Raw genomic sequence first — 17,109 nt, 5'->3', positions numbered from 1 at the left:
CATAAAGAACATTTTTAAGAAACAAGGAAGGTTGAATTTGAATGTTACCAGAACCAATAACTGATTTATGGGATCCATCAGCTACGGATATAGTATGACTACCAACAGTAGGATGATAAGAACAAAACAACTCAGTACGACAAGCCATATGATCAGTTGCACCAGAATCCAAAATCCATGAAGTTTTAAAATCAGTGCAAGAAGCAAGAAGAGATATAGAACGTGTGCTCTTACCAGATAAGATCAAAGAACTGTCATTCTCGGCCATTCTTCAATAAAAAAGTTAACAACCAGCGATAAAATTGACCAAACAGATATCAAATGAAGTCCGATCAGTGAAATAATCACAGATCCAGACAGAGAACAAGGAGACGAGAAGAATGGCAGTGGTCCGGTCAAAAACAACTGCCGCACGCGCCTCCACGCACCACAGAAAAGGGGCTGCGCGTGGGCTTCACTTGTCGGGAAAGAGCTGGCGCGTGGAGGGGATTTTCTGGCTGAAATTTTTCTGGCGTGGCCGTCCGGTGAGCGTGCACCTGTCTGTGGGTGGTCGCGGTTGAAAAGTTGCCGGAAAGTGGTCCAAACGGTGAAGACAGATCTAATTGGAGGCGATCAGAGGTGTTTGGGTCGTTTGTGGCGGAGGAGCTGTACGTAGAATGATAGATCGGAGAAAATAAAGGTCAACAAAGGTCCCCTTGGTCCAAAAGGTCCGCGGAAAAATTTTCCGGTGGCGGCTGATGGCGGCAAGAGGCAAAGAAATTAGGGTTGTGTTTAAAAAAAAAGACAATATGTGCGGAAGCAGAACCCTCAAATCGAGAGCTCTGATACCAACTTGAAAAGGGGTATTCTAATATATTATAGAAAATTGTAAATTATATGTACAAAAGGGTTATCTATTTGTAGAGAATACACGACCTAGAATACTTGACCTAATGGGCTAAGTCCAATACAACAAATAATAAATAAATAAATAATAATATTTACAACAATAAGGTATTATCCAAATAATATTCTAAACAAAACAGTTTTTTGAATTCAAACTTCAAATTTAACAACCTAAATTTTTTTTTTTTCACTGCTCCATGCAGAAACGAGAATCACTCAATAATAATTTCTGGCTGGCTAAGGCTACCGATATTGTCAACACCGCAACCATTGGAAGGTTTCCCTATATGAACCTCAACCAAGACAAAGTTCCCATGGTTGTTTCCCTTGAGTAAGCTATACTTTGGAGGTTCAGAAGATTCATGTTTGGTTGCATTTGTAGTTGCCAAATGAGGAGTGACATTTTTACAGCACTCTTTACCACACTTTTCCACAGTAAGAAGCCCTTGGCTCTCCTCATCATTATTACTTTGCTTGTCAAGTAGAGTTATGGTCTTATCTTCCAAGAAGGTGCCATATTTAGACTTTGTAGATTCTCTTTCATACTTTGGTTTCTCTTGTAAAATCAACATGCTATTGAGAATCACAAGTAAACAGGTCCCTACATCAGCCAACACAGCAAGCCAAACTATTGGATATCCTGCAATTGCCAATACCAGTATGGCACTCTTGGAGACAACTGAAATAATGACATTCTCAATGAGCTTTCTTGTAGTTTTTCTAGCTAGCTTAATGGCTTCAGGTATTTTTCGGATGTCATTTGACATGAGAATTGCATTGCCTGACTCATTTGCTAGAGCTGAACCAGATATTCCCATTGAGATACCAATGTCAGCTGTAGCTAATGCAGGAGCATCATTCATGCCATCTCCAACCATGGCTGTTAGTCCATCTTTCTTGAAACTCTCAATAATCACTGCCTTTTCCTCGGGTAGAAGTTCTGCATGAACAATGTCTAGAGCATGGTTCAACTGCAGAGGATAAGTCAGCAATTTTCTTAAGTTCGAAGTTTTAATATATGTCACAACAAGCAGCATTAATGACCAAAACAGTAGAGAGATGATATTTTCTGTTAATAACAAAGTCTATTTAAAAAAAAACACATTTGTGAGAGAAGATTGTTGGTTAAATAGAGTATTGGTTACTATGAGCATACCTGACTCTCAACATACTTAGCAGCTTGAGTGCTATCTCCTGTTAGCATGGCTGATCTCACACCTAATGACTTTAGCTCTTCTATTGCATCCAAAGCACCTGATCTGCAAGTATCAACCAGGCTGAAGACTCCAACCAGAGTTGATCCCCTCGGGGTTGAAATTTCTTGACTTACTAATTGCACATTACAATCAACTATAAATATAATAGAAATAGATTAATTGAATTATAGTACATAAACTTTCACATAAATAAGAACAATGAAGCATAAAGGGTATTGAAATAAACTGGAATTGTTTCTAGAGGAATTCAAATACACTTTTGAGTCACTGATGAACTATAAACTACTAGCTACAGGCTACAAACTAAAGACTACTGCTATAGGCTACGAACTATGTTAATGGCTACTTTATACGTACAAGAATATGAAGAACTACATTAATAAAAAAAAAAAAAAAAACCTAGAAAAATGTATGGAAAAAAGTCTGAGAATAGTTCTGGTAACTTGGGTCCTGTTGCGGGTAAAGATTGTATAGTGTCGAAGATCCTTTGCAACGTTAACATGACCTCTTATTTATAGACTAGTATGATAAGCCCTCCAGGGATTGAGTTTTATCTATTCTAAGAGAATTTGATCATTAATATAAGAGGTAGGACTTAGATGAACATAGCTTTTGGGTACATAAAGGAAGAGTTGAGTGAAATCAAATCCTAACATTTATTTTTTATTGTTAATTATCGTTTACTTGTGCACTTCTGCATGCATTGTGAACTAAATCAAAAGTTTAAACAAGTCCAATTAATGCAATTACAAGTAGTAGTTTGTAGAGCTCCCTTCATTTTAAATCCTAAGTTCAACCACACACATTCAGGTATTCAAATTAGAAAGCATACAAGAATTGATTTTGAAATTAAAGATACAGTTTTAAAATCACCTCTTTCGCAGCCTGCTCTGACACCAATTCTCGTATTGCCTACATATATATCCTTCCCATCAATTGCACCAAAAATTCCTTCCCCCGGAAAATTTTGAAAATTCTCCACATTTTCAGGGATGGGTTTGATAGAATGCAACATTCCATATTCCACTAGTGCAGCTGCCATAGGATGACTTGATTTACTCTCAATGCTTGAAACCCTACAAAATTTTCATTAACCAAATCAAATTAGTCTTGAATTATAAATTCTCCAGACACAATGTATTAACTGTCTCATGTTTAATTATAAAAGTTACCAGTACAATAAGGCTTCTATGCTAATGTCATCTGCAACAACAGAAAAATCTGTCACAGAGAACTCTCCTCTTGTTATTGTGCCCGTTTTATCAAAAGCAACTGTCTTAATTCCAGATAGTGTTTCAATATAATCTCCACCTTTCAGTAATAATCCACTTATTGCAGCTTTTGTTAGAGCACAAAAGATTGTAACAGGTGTGGAGAGGATGAGAGCACAAGGGCATGCACTCAATAAAACCACAATTGCCAGATGAAACCAAGGATTAATATCAGGAACTCCTAATACAGCTGGAACCACAGCAATGCTAGCTGAAATCAAGACAACCACTGCAATAGTACATATATGAATGAAAATGTCAGTATATACTATGATAATGTAGGTTGTAAAGAATCAATTCAACCTAAAAACTTAAGCTGGTGGGTGAGGGCTTTTTAATGGTTTTATATATCTCAACACGCCCCCTCACACGATAGCCCATTGGGCTTAAAGAGTGGACAATATACAGGCCCACCTACCTGTGCGAAGAAAGAAATTCCACTAGAAGAAAGTGGGGGCGGTGAGGTTCGAAGCCGGTACACCGAGGCTATGATACCATGTAAAGAACCAATTCAACCCAAAAGCTTAAACTGGTGGATGAGAGCTTTTTTAATGGTTTTATATATCTCAACATAGGTCACCAGCATATTTATCAATCTAAGTATCAAACTTAGAAAGTGAAAATGACAATTTGAAAAGTACATTTTTTTCTTCTCACTTCCACAAAAGGAAAAGAGTTGGTGTATTTACTTAATACTTACCTGGAAGATAGTATTTTGAAAAATTATCTATGAATCTTTGTGTTCGAGATTTTCTGCTAGAAGCCTCTTCAACAAGTTTTGACATTCTTGCCACCACTGTGTCATTTGCCAACACTGTAGCTTTTACACTTATATATCCTGGAATGATAAGTACCCAAAATCATTTTAGGAGAAGTATTGTTTTAGGAGACAAAACAAAAGAGATGAAAAATAACTAAATACTTAACCATTCAGATTAATAGTTCCAGCCCAGACTATTGAATCTAACTCTTTGGTAACAGGGAATGATTCTCCTGTTAACATCTTTTCATCAACTTCACACTTTCCTTCCACCACGACTCCATCAAGAGGAATAGAATCTCCAGCCTTGATCGCTAGGATGGTGTTGATCTCAACATCACTGACATCAACACGTTCCCCGGTCTCAGCAACAACAGCCTTTTGAGGAACCATGCTAGTTAAAGAGGACATTGCAACCGTTGCCTATGTATGTAAAAAAAAATAAAGTATAGACTTAGAACTCAAATGTAACCTGGTACAAAAAGTTGGATTAGCATTTCTTCCCTATAGCAGGAAGCTAGAGTATATTAATATGTACACTAAAGGCGCACAATTTGGGGACTAATCAAGTAGTAAGAGTTATTGAAGTGAGAAAAATAAAGCAAAATGTCAAGGAGAAAGGGGGAAGTGATTTCACCAAACCTTGTGAGTTGCCAATGTCTCAAGCCATTGAGCAATGGAGAACATGAAGATGATGACTCCAGCCTCCCAAAAATCTTGTATAGCAACAGTACCACACACTGCAAGATATGAATGGTGAAGCATAACAGAACATTCCATCATATATCAGAGACGCATACATGTTTTTTCCATACATCAGAAAAAGTATTCTTTTATTCTTTGGCAAGTAAACTACAAGTTAACTGTTACAAAAATATAATATAAAAGTTAAAACCATTAATATAGCCTTCATAGAACAAGTTAAATTTTTGGGTTGATTTGACACTTTATAGAGTCTATGTGATCAAGTGGTTAAGAGTTTGATCTTCACCGTCCTCATTCTCATTAAATAATTATATATTATAAAGTCTTTTAGCATAGGTAAATGAGAATTGTGCATTCTCACCTTTCAAGCCTGACTAATCAATAAATATATAATTCAAATCAATGTATTACCCATATGTAGATGTTACCTGACAATAGAACCAGAATGTTGATATTAAGAGTAAGAGCCCTAATGGAAGCTATGGTCCTGAATAGAACTCTAGGGAAGCCAATGGCAACAGAACCAAGAGCCAACCATCCCAAAGGGGGATATATATACTTCAAGAAAGAAAGTGCTAGTAACAAGCCACACGCTATAGTAGATAAGTCTGGCCATTTTTTTTCATTGTTGGCCTCTCCCTGTGGCTTCAAACTAGCTTCAAGTCTTGCCATATTCAGTGTATCAGCTGACACAATCACATAAATTAAGATCAAGACATTCAGGTTGTGTCTATTTGAAAAAGAAAAAAATGACTTTCATGCATATAGTTTCACCTCATTCTTGATATTTAGGGACAGAAAATATTCTAAAACAAAATACATATTTCAGTGAATGGAAAAGATATATAACCTTAGCTAAAACGTAACTAAGGACTCAATAACTAATAACAACAACAACAATAATAATAAAAAAAGCTTATGGTAGGTAATATTAGATCATTTAATCCATGAACATGCTGTGAAAGCATAGACTAACACACCACATAAATCCAAATAACAAAGAAAACTATGAGCTATAACATAAAGAAATAGTCAACGTTTCTCATAATCATTTTAGAAATTCAAATGGATGCCTGATTTGCCAATTCATGTTATATATTTTGCACCAAAGGAAAGTTAAGAGAAAAATAGTATAGAACTCACTTATTTGTGACTCAGAAATTAAGAGAACATCATGGACCACATGGACTGTTTTGGTAGGGACTATCACAGAGATGTCTTTTACTCCATGAAGAGGCTTCAAAATTCTTTCAACCAGTTCCGCTTCTGTAGCACAACACAATCCCAACACTTCAAAGTTGCTTCTCTTCATATTTTCAACCATTTTTTTCACTCTGCGTTTCAAAAGGAAAACCAAAGAACAAACAAGATCTAGAGCATGCAAAACTTAAATATAAGACAATAGGAGTTAGTGCCTTCTCTGGTTCAAGCTTCTCTAGTTACATATGATCTTTTTTAATTTTTTTTTTTTTTTTATCTTCTTCCGACTCTTCTGAGTTTTGCTTTAGAAATATTATAAATAAGAAGTAAACTCTCAAATTTAATTTTGAAAATTTTAGTGGTGCAAATATTAGTTTTGAATTTTTAAAATTTTCAAATATGAATCATATTAAAAAAATAATTTATCTATCTATCTATTGACGTAGACATTTATAATCTTTTTAGATGCCTTAGTAAAATATGAAATAGTAATTTTATTTTTTTATATTTTGGTAAGCGAAATAGTAATGTTAACACGGTTGAAGTTCCTTTCCTATTGCAATATACTAATTTTGTTTTTAATTTCGTTTGCGTCAGAGTTTGATTGTAAGTCACGAAAACCAAAGGACCAAATCAATCATGTAAATTTGTAAATTGCACCGGCCCGACCAGCCGGTTTCATCCGCGAACCGATCATGTAATCGGCCGAGTGATGCAATGAATTGACATCCATTAGAACTAACGTGACACGCTTCATTTTTTTTTTTTTTGAAAATCGATAACTCGACCTGATTCAAAAATATTATAATAGATATAATTAAGTATTTTTTTACTTATTAATTTACATATGTTATGTGCCTGTAATATTAATATTAATTCAACTATGTAATATGTAAAATATTTTGATTTGATTTATAACAATAAGTATCATTCATTGAATTTGATGAAGCCACGTATCACGATCATTATATTTTTGTTTGATGGATAATAATGTATGGTTTATTATTTTTATATTAAAATATTTGAAATTTTTCTCAAATTTTTTAGATATTTGAGTATGTTTATAATTTTTAATTTAAATTATAGAATTACATATAATTATCGGGTCATGCAGTTCAACGAGTGACCCAATGATTGAATCAGTGACCCAATACTTCGGCTGGGTCAATGACTGGGCTGGTTTTAATAACATTAGTTTCAATTCTTAAAGGAAAAAATGTGTATTATTTTAAAGGACACAAACCTATATCATTTTAAATAAGATATAAATCATGGAAAAAAGAGTGGGTGAAAAATATTTTAAAAGTGTGGATCTCATCTCTTTGTAAGAGTGAAATGATATAAGGTGAAAATTATAATGCTAATATAAAAAAAAAAAACGTGAAAATAGTCGTGATTATATAATTGATTTTTTTTAATAGATGTGACTTGATAGTTGATTCAACTCTTTCTTAAATCTTTTATCATCAAATTCCGAAAATTCAATCTTTGAGATAATATTTTTAATTTCTAATAAATTTTATAATATGATGAAAGTCCTAGGAAAAAATGTAAACGTCATTGTGATATTATATGTTACTTGAAATTGGTATTTTTTATTTAAAATTTAAATTAAAAATTTATATTTTTTTCCCATTATTTTCATTTCGTATCTCTTTCTCATACTTTATTCTATGTTTTCGAAAAAGACAAACATCAAACTATAATTAAAATCCACGTTATTAAGTTTCTAGTAATTGAAAAACATTTTTCATCTTTAAATGTTTTAACTATTATATTAAAAAACAATTATACAAATATATGAAAATATTAAGATTTCAAGATAATTTTATCTCTTACACGTACATAAAAATGTGATAAGATCGTATAAAATCATATGAAAAGAAAGAAGAGTGAGCAAAACACACATAAGCCTCTTATGGTAATTAAAATCTCGATTTAAATCTACGTTTTTATGATTTTATGATTTTTTTAATCAAAATAATTTCATCAAAATTTCAAATGCTTTTACACTTTTATGATTTTTTACGATTTTTTTTAATTATAATTTTACGTTTTACGATTTTTTATCATTTTTTTCAATTTTAAGTAAAATCTCGATTTTAACTATTATGAAGATAATTTATTTTAACAAACATTGATCTCATATATAAAGTTTAGATATTTGTCAATGGATAAAATATGTGTCATTTTAAAAGGGGTAAAGTTATGTCATTTTAAATAAGAGAAAGAAGTAGACAAAAGAGGATAAAGTGAAAAAAAAAAAAAAAAAAAAAGTGTAACACTCTTCCCTTTGTCAATTTCTAATTTCGATCAAATAAGGTTATTACAAAATAATTAAGAAGCAGAGGATGGACCTAGGGTTCTTCGATAGAACCTTGTACACAGAACAGTCACTCTTCACACGTTTTCTAGAGAAAATGCATTGATTTGGATTTTTTGGTCGAAGCAAGTCATGGCAGCAACGATTCCTTTTTCACTGCTTAGGTATGCATTCATGTTGACTCAATGAGCAGCTTATGTCAATTGCTTGCTTGCGTGAAATCTCAAGAATTTGGCTTCGAATTGGATTTGGCAGGAATTTCTCTTCGTTGAGATCAGCGAGGCCTTTCGTTTTCAAAGCCTCCAACTTTAATCTTCATCTTCCTCCTCAACCACGCAGGTTTCTGTTCATTCTCTGTCACTGAGCTTGGAAATTTTGTGTTACCAGCACAGTAATCGCAAAGATTAGTGAATTTTAGTTTTTTAACAAAATTGGGGAGAGATAGGAAAATTTCTTAGACTGTGAGTAAAATTTTAGCATTGGGAGCAGTTTTAATTTTTGAAGAGCAGAAAAGCTTATTATTTGTCTTAAAGAAAGCCTAAGTGCTGTTATAAAAAGTTGCATTCTGATTGGGATTATTAAAAATATTTGCATGCCATATGTGAAATTTAAGATCCAGATGTTTTGTAGTGTTGAAGACATAAGCTGTTTTGTTTGGATTTTCAAATTTTCTGTCTTCATCTTATTTGGAGGAAGTGACTAAGTGAGTTATTGTGTTTTGATGTTTTGGTTACTCATTACAGGTTGCCTTTTAGTACTAGTGCCGCAAACAATGAAGAGGCTGCAGCAAAAGCAGCTGCTGTTAATTTTGATAGTGAAGCTCCAACAATGTAACAACCCTTCTAGCAATAGTTTTGGATTTATTTCAAAGTTTTTTTTTTTTTTTAAATCATGATTTTTTTCCTTATTCCATGCAAGTATGGTGTCATGATTATTGATTAAACTCATACACTAGGGAGTACCATTCTCATTGCAAGATAGCAATTTTTCAAAACATTCCAACGATTCTGAACTTCTCTCCCTCCCTCTACTTCTAAGAATGACGTTCATGATAGAGTTGATTTTAAATGTAAAGGATTCACTGGGATATAAAGATTTTAAACCTCAATTATGCAAGGTTGCACTCACAAATGAGTACTGTGACACATGTATTCAAAGCGAAAGAGTTGCTTAATCATTTTACCGTTTTTCTTTTCTTTGTTTGTGTAATTTTGTGACCTCTATTTTCTTTCCAGATTTGACAAGATCATAAATAAGGAAATCCCTTCAAGCATTGTGTACGAAGATGAAAAGATTCTAGCATTTCGAGATATCAATCCACAGGCTCCAGTTCATGTTCTAGTCATTCCTAAATTTAGAGATGGATTAACACAACTTGGGAAGGTCACCAATCATTCTTTTTCTATGTGTACAGTAACAAAAAGTTTTGTATGATTCTTCTGTTTAATGATTTTCTTTTGCTCTTTTCCTCACTCTGGCTACTGACACCATGGAAAAAAACAAGGATTTATATATGCCTTCCTGTATAAAATTTTAGGGAAATAATAATGATTTGGGAAAATCCCTGTTTGCTCATGATATATTGGAATAGTAAGGTTGTAAGGACTAGGAAGATGTTGAATCGAAGACCAGAGGATGTATAGTTTATGAGGCCACATGCTAAGAGGAAAAGGAATAAGAATTTAAATAGAAAAGATTAGTGGTTGTAGCTGCTCCCTGTGTGTGTGCTAAGCATGGGAAAGACGAGTTTTTTATGTGATATATAAAATCTCCTTTTACAGGCTGATGGTAGACATGGGGAAATATTGGGTCAACTTCTCTATGCTGCCAAAATAGTAGCTGAGAAAGAAGGTATCCTTGATGGATTCCGGGTGGTCATCAACAATGGTCCCAGTGCCTGTAAGCTTGTTTAGTGTGAACAATGTATCTGTATCATTTTCACTTGCTTATATGGTGCCACTAAAGTCTCATGCTATTTATTTTGATTAGGTCAATCCGTGTACCATCTGCACTTGCATGTCCTAGGTGGGAGACAGATGAATTGGCCACCCGGTTGAAAGATGAAAGTTAATTCTGTTTAATACTTACTGGCTCCACTATCTTATTGTTATAATTTCCCGTGTTATAATTGCCTATTTTCTGATGAATATCACGTAGATATTTCTACTTCTTTAGTTGTATTTTGTGAGACCAACGTACAAATAATCTAGCAACTTGGGAATTGGGATCGTTCAGTTAGGTTTAATGATTATTTTTCGGCAGCTTAAAAATAGTTAAATACGAAAGGTGGATTGCTCGTTTTATTGAAAACCTAACCTTGTTAGGTCTCGAACAACATTGAGCATAATATTTGTTCATCTTGCCTTTCAAGAGTATTTTCATAGAATCCACCAGCTGGCCATAGTTTTGTATAAATTGTATTAATGGTATTAACGAATTTTACGGTAAAGCAGCACTACTTTGTTGCAATCAATACAATGGTACAAAACACACTTAGCCTATTTTGGGTCCACAATTCAATCTCAATTTGATGCTGGAAAAGTTTAGCAGAAAAATATTTGTGGAGTGGAAATAAATTATCTGTATTTACTTTCAAAATGACATTATTTTGAGATTGAAATATTAAAAAATTATAATTGTAAAAATTATAATAATTCTGAAATAAATTAAAATACAAAAATACCATAATTTTCGCTCCAAAATAACGTCGTATTAAACTTATTGCAAAAAAAGTAAACTCAAAGTTTATATATGTAATTTTTGGTATAAGATATATTTTCATCATTATATAATTCATTCTTTTTTAATTTGGTTTCTTTAATACATTTTTTCCAATTTTATCATCGTCTTCTATTGCTACAATGCCATAAGATTGACATGGAGTTGCTGTAAATTATATGAACTAAATCGGAAGTGATTAAAGTAGTAATATTTTATGATTATAATATATGTAATAAAAACTTTCAATGTAGCAACAAATTTCAATAAAAAAATTATTCTCTAAGGGATATATACTAATCCTTCTTCTATATATATCAAGAAAAGATATCAACAAAAGAAAAGAAGCGGTCATAATAAAGAATAGGAAAAAGTGTTTATCCTTTTAAATAACACAACTTATATTATTTTACTCTCACAAAGAAGTAGAATCCACACTTTTATTTTTTTGTCAACTCACTCTCTTCCTTTGTCTGTCTCTTTCTCTCTCTTAAAATGACACAACTTTACATCCTTTAAAATGTCACGCACTTTTTCCTAAAGAATAACAATAATTATTACCTTATTTGAATAAAATAATTACGACTTTATTCCCTACCCTGTACAATTCAGTAACGTATAACTCCAATTTTGCCTTAGCCTTATCCTTGGTATCTATAGCAACCCAACGAAAAGTGGGCTAGTTATACTTGTAGCATGGCAGCTAAAAATCCTATGAAAGAAACAAGGGTCACTCAGCCTCAAGATGTATCAGATTCGAGACATTCTTCCTCCAGTGACAGTATAAATTAAACTTCCTCATTAGAGTGAAATAACAGGACGAAGAGAGCCACAAGCTTTAGATGTCAAACACCTTTGTTTGGGAAACGTGCTGTAAGGTTCCAATAGCAGTCTGGTTAGCACATATGCAAGAGCAGTCAGGTTCCTTTCTGACCAGCCTTTTGTCACGGTTGATCATTAGTTTAATCAAGGGTAACTTTTTTATAACTTGGCGCCAGATTTCATTAACTGTTCCATCTGGTTCACCATACTGAAAGTATCTCTTCACCTGAAACCATATTATAAAAAAATGAAAAGTATATTTTAGCTACAAAAATTGAAACCACTGGTACCTTGGTATTTTAATTGAGCAGCAAGAAGGAAGCATCAATTCATGCAATACAAGTACACCAGTATACAAAAGATTCAAGGGACGTGATTAAAAACATACAGGGGAGAAGCAGCCGCATTAGTTCAGTTTTACTGCGTCCAATTACCATCTATACCCAAAAATTGAGTTATGTGCATTCTCAGAATGATTATATATACATTACCACCCTAATTCAAGATAGAAATCTGAACAATACATACGTCCACTTTACCTTATGAATTAATTATGAAGATTGGGGATATTTATAGCACCGGACTGCCCTTTTTGTGAAGATTGGGGACAGCAATATCACACTCTTGATCATTTGGTTATAAAGGCTCATAAAAGGCTTTCATATTATGTGAATGACAGATTTTCCTACAAAAGCTTAAGCAAATAAGTGGTGACCAAAAAATGGTTTGATATCAACAAATCACAAAATCAATCACAAAGCCACAATAAGCAAAACTTTATAACAGACAATTATTTTACAAGTTAAACATAAGTGTAGTCACAGAAAATCAACGAGAAGCTAGTATGCACTTACTCATGTAAAACAAAAATAATTAATTTATGAGACTCAATACGACAAAGTAACCATTTCTTCCGAACTATATATATTATTTGAATATATATGAAGACAGAACCATATGATGCAATAAATATTTCTCATTCTATACATTAACTATGCTAATGTCATACTTCCCATGATCAATGACTTCTCAAACTTATCTTTCATGGGTTTTTTTTTTTTTTAAACCATGTGAAAATTCCATATTAAATACAGACCAATACTAGTAAGACAATACACAATTTTTATTGCAGAAATAAATTATGCCAGCAACACTAACCTCTTTTAGTTCCTTCTGATATTCCAGGATCCTATATGGGGTAACTTCTCTCAACGTTGACACCAAATATCCTGGCTTTACAGCAGGAGAAGATTCAACAAAAATTGCAATCTTTCTATAATCTATAATATCTTCAAAGGGCAACTCAATACTATCACTAACAACCACTGGAACACACAAGCTAACAATAGCATCAAAGAGTCGGCAGGCCGATGGAGTATCTCCAGCAGGATGTAAACAGAACTTTGATGTATGCATTCCATGTGAAGCTGCTCGTCTACTCTCAGTGGATTGTGTTCCATGCTTTATTATGACATCCTCTTCATTTTCGAGAATTTGAAATAGTACATCACGAATTTTCCCTCCCTGCAAAAGGATGAGGAATCAAGGACTTAAAGAAATCAATATAACAGGAAGAAAAATGTCCAAATAAAGTATATCAAGACAATACTCTTCTGGCTTTTTAGCATTTGGATGGACCAAAAAAAAAAAATTATAACAGCACGATGCTCAAAAGTTTTTAAGTGAATATAATATGAAAACAGATACTGCACGTAGTATCTGGTACCATCAGTAGACCATTAACTTAGCAAATAATATATATCAGATTAATGACTATATTGTTAATAAAGATGAAACTCAAAGATGATGACATATATGAACTTAATAAAACAGTAACTCGAATTACAAAATTAAGAATAGATATTTTACGTGCGCATATCAGTAAATGTTTACAGCAGGATTTATAGAATCACAACGACTTAGAAGAAAAATTCTGAAGATTTTGTTTTTCAAAGAATAAACCCCTGAATTGGTGTCTATATTACTATTAGTTTTTCAAAGATATAAACAGTTACCAAAGATATAAACAGCTAAAAATATACATTGTTAAAATAATATAAGTAGTGGACAAAAAAATACTCATCGGACAACAGCAATCTCTAAATTAATAACCTATAATCTTTCATTATTCTAACTATATTGCATGCAAAACATGAAAACAATGCACAACTCAAAAAATATCATAGTAAATTTTTCATAACTTGACCTATAAATGTCACAAATTTTTTAATCACATACTTGGTAATGAAACGGCTAAAAGCACAAAAAATACTCAACCATGTATACTGAACCAATCTGTTAATATTGCCCTTCAATATGCATCATCCGCAATCAAAATGTCATCGCAAAGATGTTTTATATTTCATAGAAAGTAATTTAATGCCAGAAATCTTAAAAAAACTAATATGACAACATCCTAATATTTGAAGTATTCATTTAGGATTTTTGCCAGTGAATGTGAATTACAGTAAGTAGCAAGCAAGCGAACGCAGCGAAGCATAGTTCGCGAGAAGCTAGTCAGCAGGAATGGCGGTGGATGGAACCGCTAACGAGGAGAGAGAGAAAAAAAAAATAGAACCAGTTAGAAAAAAAAAAAGTGTTTGTTTTTTTAAATGATAGAAAGAGTTGAGATCCACACTTTTATATTTTTTTGTCTATCTTTTTTTTCTCATTTAAAGTGAGTCAACATTACATTGTTTTAAAAAAATACACACTTTTTCCTAGAAAAAAATAGGTCCCAACCGTCCTTTTGTGTATACACAGACAATTGTCTTAAATAACATGATAATGATAAACATATTCCCAGTAGGATTAAATATTATGCAAATGTAGTTACAAAAAAAAAAATTACGTAAATGTAGAATTAGCACTGATACCACAAGAACATCAAGTTGATACGTATCCAAAGACATGCATAAACTGAAAAATTATGCTTAAAAAAAAAAACTGAAAAAAACTACCTCTTTGCGATATCGATTCCCCATAAAGAACAACAAGGTGTTACGATTGTGGAGGCCAATGTCACCCTCGTACGTTCTGATACGGTGCGAGTACGGCACAACTACGTCCTTCACCAGCGAACCCTGGTCCCCTCTCAACCTCCCGAAGTCCGCAACCAGCAGCACGCTATTCCTGACCAGATCCATGACCCGACCCAGCGCATTCGGATCCGACGCAATGAACACGTGGTCCCTCCCGTTGTTCCTCCTCCAGTGCTCCTGCTCTTCAAGCCACTCCACCAGCGCCTCCTGGTTCTCCTCGTCGCTGTAAACCGGGCCGGACCCGTCCGCGGATCGGGCCGTGTTCACGATCAAGCTCAGCGACGAGAAGAACGGCACGTAGAACAGATCCGCCTCATCCGGGTCCATCACGCGGGTCACGGGAGACCCAACCCGCTCTGACTCGGGTCGTATGAGATCCGAGAAGAGGTACCACTCCCCCATGTGCTGGTGGCCGGGATACTTGAGGGAGGACACGTCATCGTCTTCGGAAATACGACGGCCGCGGGCGGCGGAGTGGCCGGCAATGACGCCGTAGGTGAATCGCCGGGGGAGATCGTGGAGGAAGACCTTGACGGAGGGAGAGCTCGTTCCGTTGTCGGCGGCGACTGAAGTTGCGGCGGAAGTTAAGTCGGTGATGTAGGTGATGTCGAGGGTGGATGAATCGTGGCGGAGGTAGAAGGCGTAGAAGAGAATGTAGGATGCGAGGATTGCGGAGAAGGTAGCTAGGGTTTTGTTGAAGAACGGTTTTCGCGCGATTGCGAAGAAGAGTGGTTGGGCTTGGGCTTTGTATAAGGCCCATTTGGACTTCTTGTTGGCCTTTCGGGCGTTAGAGTTGGATCCTTCCTCCTCCATGGGTTTTAAGTTCGGGTGCGGCGGTGGCAGCGCACTTTGATAACGTGCGCGGGGAGGGTACAGGTTCGCCGCAATCTTCAGCTTGCAGGTTGACCTATGAAAACACGAGACTTCGTTGTTTTGTTAAGTAGGAGGGGGAAACAACTAATCAGTTCAAGATACTTTGGACATATGTGTTGTTTTTTGTTGTGTAGGTAGGTGCGTGTATATGTACATCGAGGAAGATCGAAGGGTGTTATTATGATTAATTCTTGGCTTTTTTTAATATGGAAAAAATATGAATATAAAATAAATTTTGTGTGAATCATGTGTTCTTCTGTTATTTTCATTTCATTGCGTACCTCTAATCTGTCTTAATTGATCCTTTTCTCGTGTTTCTCCTTCATATTTAACAACTGATTTTGATGGATGAAATAAAGTTTTTGAGCATGACAAAGAAACTGAAAGTGGACATTATGATATTTTTTTTGGTGGTGCCCTTTATGATATATTTGATTATATTCAGTATAGGTGGAAGAAATGTTAGGAATTATTATTGACAATCTGACAGTATTTGTATTCCATTTTTGTTGTTTCATGTGTTTTTTCAATAGCAAGTTATTGAAAATAGTTTTGTCGTGGGAGGTTAAGATAGTTTATAAGAAGTAAAATATTGAATTTATTGCGTGTCCTTTATATATAGGAAAAAAAGTTTTGTCCTTTTAAAAGATACAAGTTGTGTCATTTTAATTTTTAACATTATGTACTATATGTAGTATATAGTTATAATATAAAAAATTACTTTTTTTTCTCTCTCGTCACTCACTTCAGCTAACATGGAGTGAGAAAAAAAAATTCATATGATAACTATGTACTATCCGTATAACATAGTGTTAAAAATTAAAATGACACAACTTGTGTCTTTTAGAAGGACACACACTTAACCCTTATATATAAGGGAAAATAAAACATTTTCTTTGAGGATAATGATGTGTAACATGCTGAGATTCTCTCCATATCCTATGGTGAAAACCATCATTGCAAAACCCCTGGATACATCATAGTGGATTATTGAGGAATCTAAAAGAAATAAAAATGTACCTGATTCCATCGCAACGATTGTGGTTTCTTGATGCCTTTGACTTTTGGGATTGATGGTCTTCCTCAGTCAAATCATTAGAGTGTCAAATTCTTATGCGAAAGTTATCTCTTGATGGGGATAAGAAAATTATCTGACTACGTTGACATATTGGGGACCATAACCATTTTTCTTAACTCCTTATCATTGGACTCACCAAGCTTCCACTATACCATGTTGGGCCAATGTGGATATCCACTCATTTAATCTATACTTATTTTGAAATTTAATTAGGTT

At 34.1% G+C, this 17,109-nt stretch overlaps 3 protein-coding genes across 6 annotated transcripts; 1 reads left to right on the top strand and 2 right to left on the bottom strand.

Annotated features, from left to right (window-relative positions):
• Positions 1-905: 905 nt before the first annotated feature.
• On the bottom strand, positions 906-6,162 carry LOC133304395 (putative inactive cadmium/zinc-transporting ATPase HMA3). Its single transcript, XM_061504433.1, has 9 exons — positions 5,982-6,162; positions 5,267-5,524; positions 4,776-4,873; positions 4,301-4,556; positions 4,074-4,211; positions 3,275-3,602; positions 2,976-3,178; positions 2,042-2,235; positions 906-1,856 (listed from the first exon to the last, which is right to left on the bottom strand). Exons 1-9 carry the CDS (start codon positions 6,160-6,162, stop codon positions 1,098-1,100), a joined length of 2,415 nt encoding a protein of 804 aa, XP_061360417.1. The 3' UTR covers positions 906-1,097.
• A 2,211-nt stretch (positions 6,163-8,373) lies between these two features.
• On the top strand, positions 8,374-10,653 carry LOC133304404 (14 kDa zinc-binding protein-like). The gene is made up of 6 exons (XM_061504444.1): positions 8,374-8,525; positions 8,617-8,700; positions 9,105-9,191; positions 9,597-9,744; positions 10,143-10,260; positions 10,351-10,653. The coding sequence occupies exons 1-6, from the start codon at positions 8,494-8,496 to the stop codon at positions 10,416-10,418; spliced, it is 537 nt and encodes a 178-aa protein (XP_061360428.1). The 5' UTR covers positions 8,374-8,493; the 3' UTR covers positions 10,419-10,653.
• An 813-nt stretch (positions 10,654-11,466) lies between these two features.
• Positions 11,467-15,903, bottom strand: LOC133304396 (probable arabinosyltransferase ARAD1). 4 transcript variants are annotated; one of them, XR_009750599.1, is made up of 4 exons: positions 14,862-15,903; positions 13,060-13,425; positions 12,441-12,586; positions 11,994-12,127 (listed from the first exon to the last, which is right to left on the bottom strand). XR_009750599.1 is itself a non-coding variant. In XM_061504434.1 (3 exons), the coding sequence occupies exons 1-3, from the start codon at positions 15,753-15,755 to the stop codon at positions 11,918-11,920; spliced, it is 1,470 nt and encodes a 489-aa protein (XP_061360418.1). In that variant the 5' UTR covers positions 15,756-15,895; the 3' UTR covers positions 11,467-11,917. The 4 variants fall into 4 exon arrangements, 2 of the variants coding, with proteins under 2 accessions (XP_061360418.1, XP_061360419.1); XR_009750598.1 differs by having other exon boundaries at positions 12,025-12,127; positions 12,290-12,586; XM_061504434.1 differs by lacking the exon at positions 12,441-12,586 and having other exon boundaries at positions 11,467-12,127; positions 14,862-15,895.
• Between the last annotated feature and the right edge of the window lie 1,206 nt (positions 15,904-17,109).

This window comes from Gastrolobium bilobum, unplaced genomic scaffold (assembly GCF_033153095.1).
Source record: "Gastrolobium bilobum isolate Gb01-03AN ecotype WA unplaced genomic scaffold, APGP_CSIRO_Gbil_v1 utg14285, whole genome shotgun sequence".
Lineage (NCBI taxonomy): Eukaryota > Viridiplantae > Streptophyta > Magnoliopsida > Fabales > Fabaceae > Gastrolobium > Gastrolobium bilobum.
This window is presented reverse-complemented; position numbering and strand designations above follow the sequence as displayed.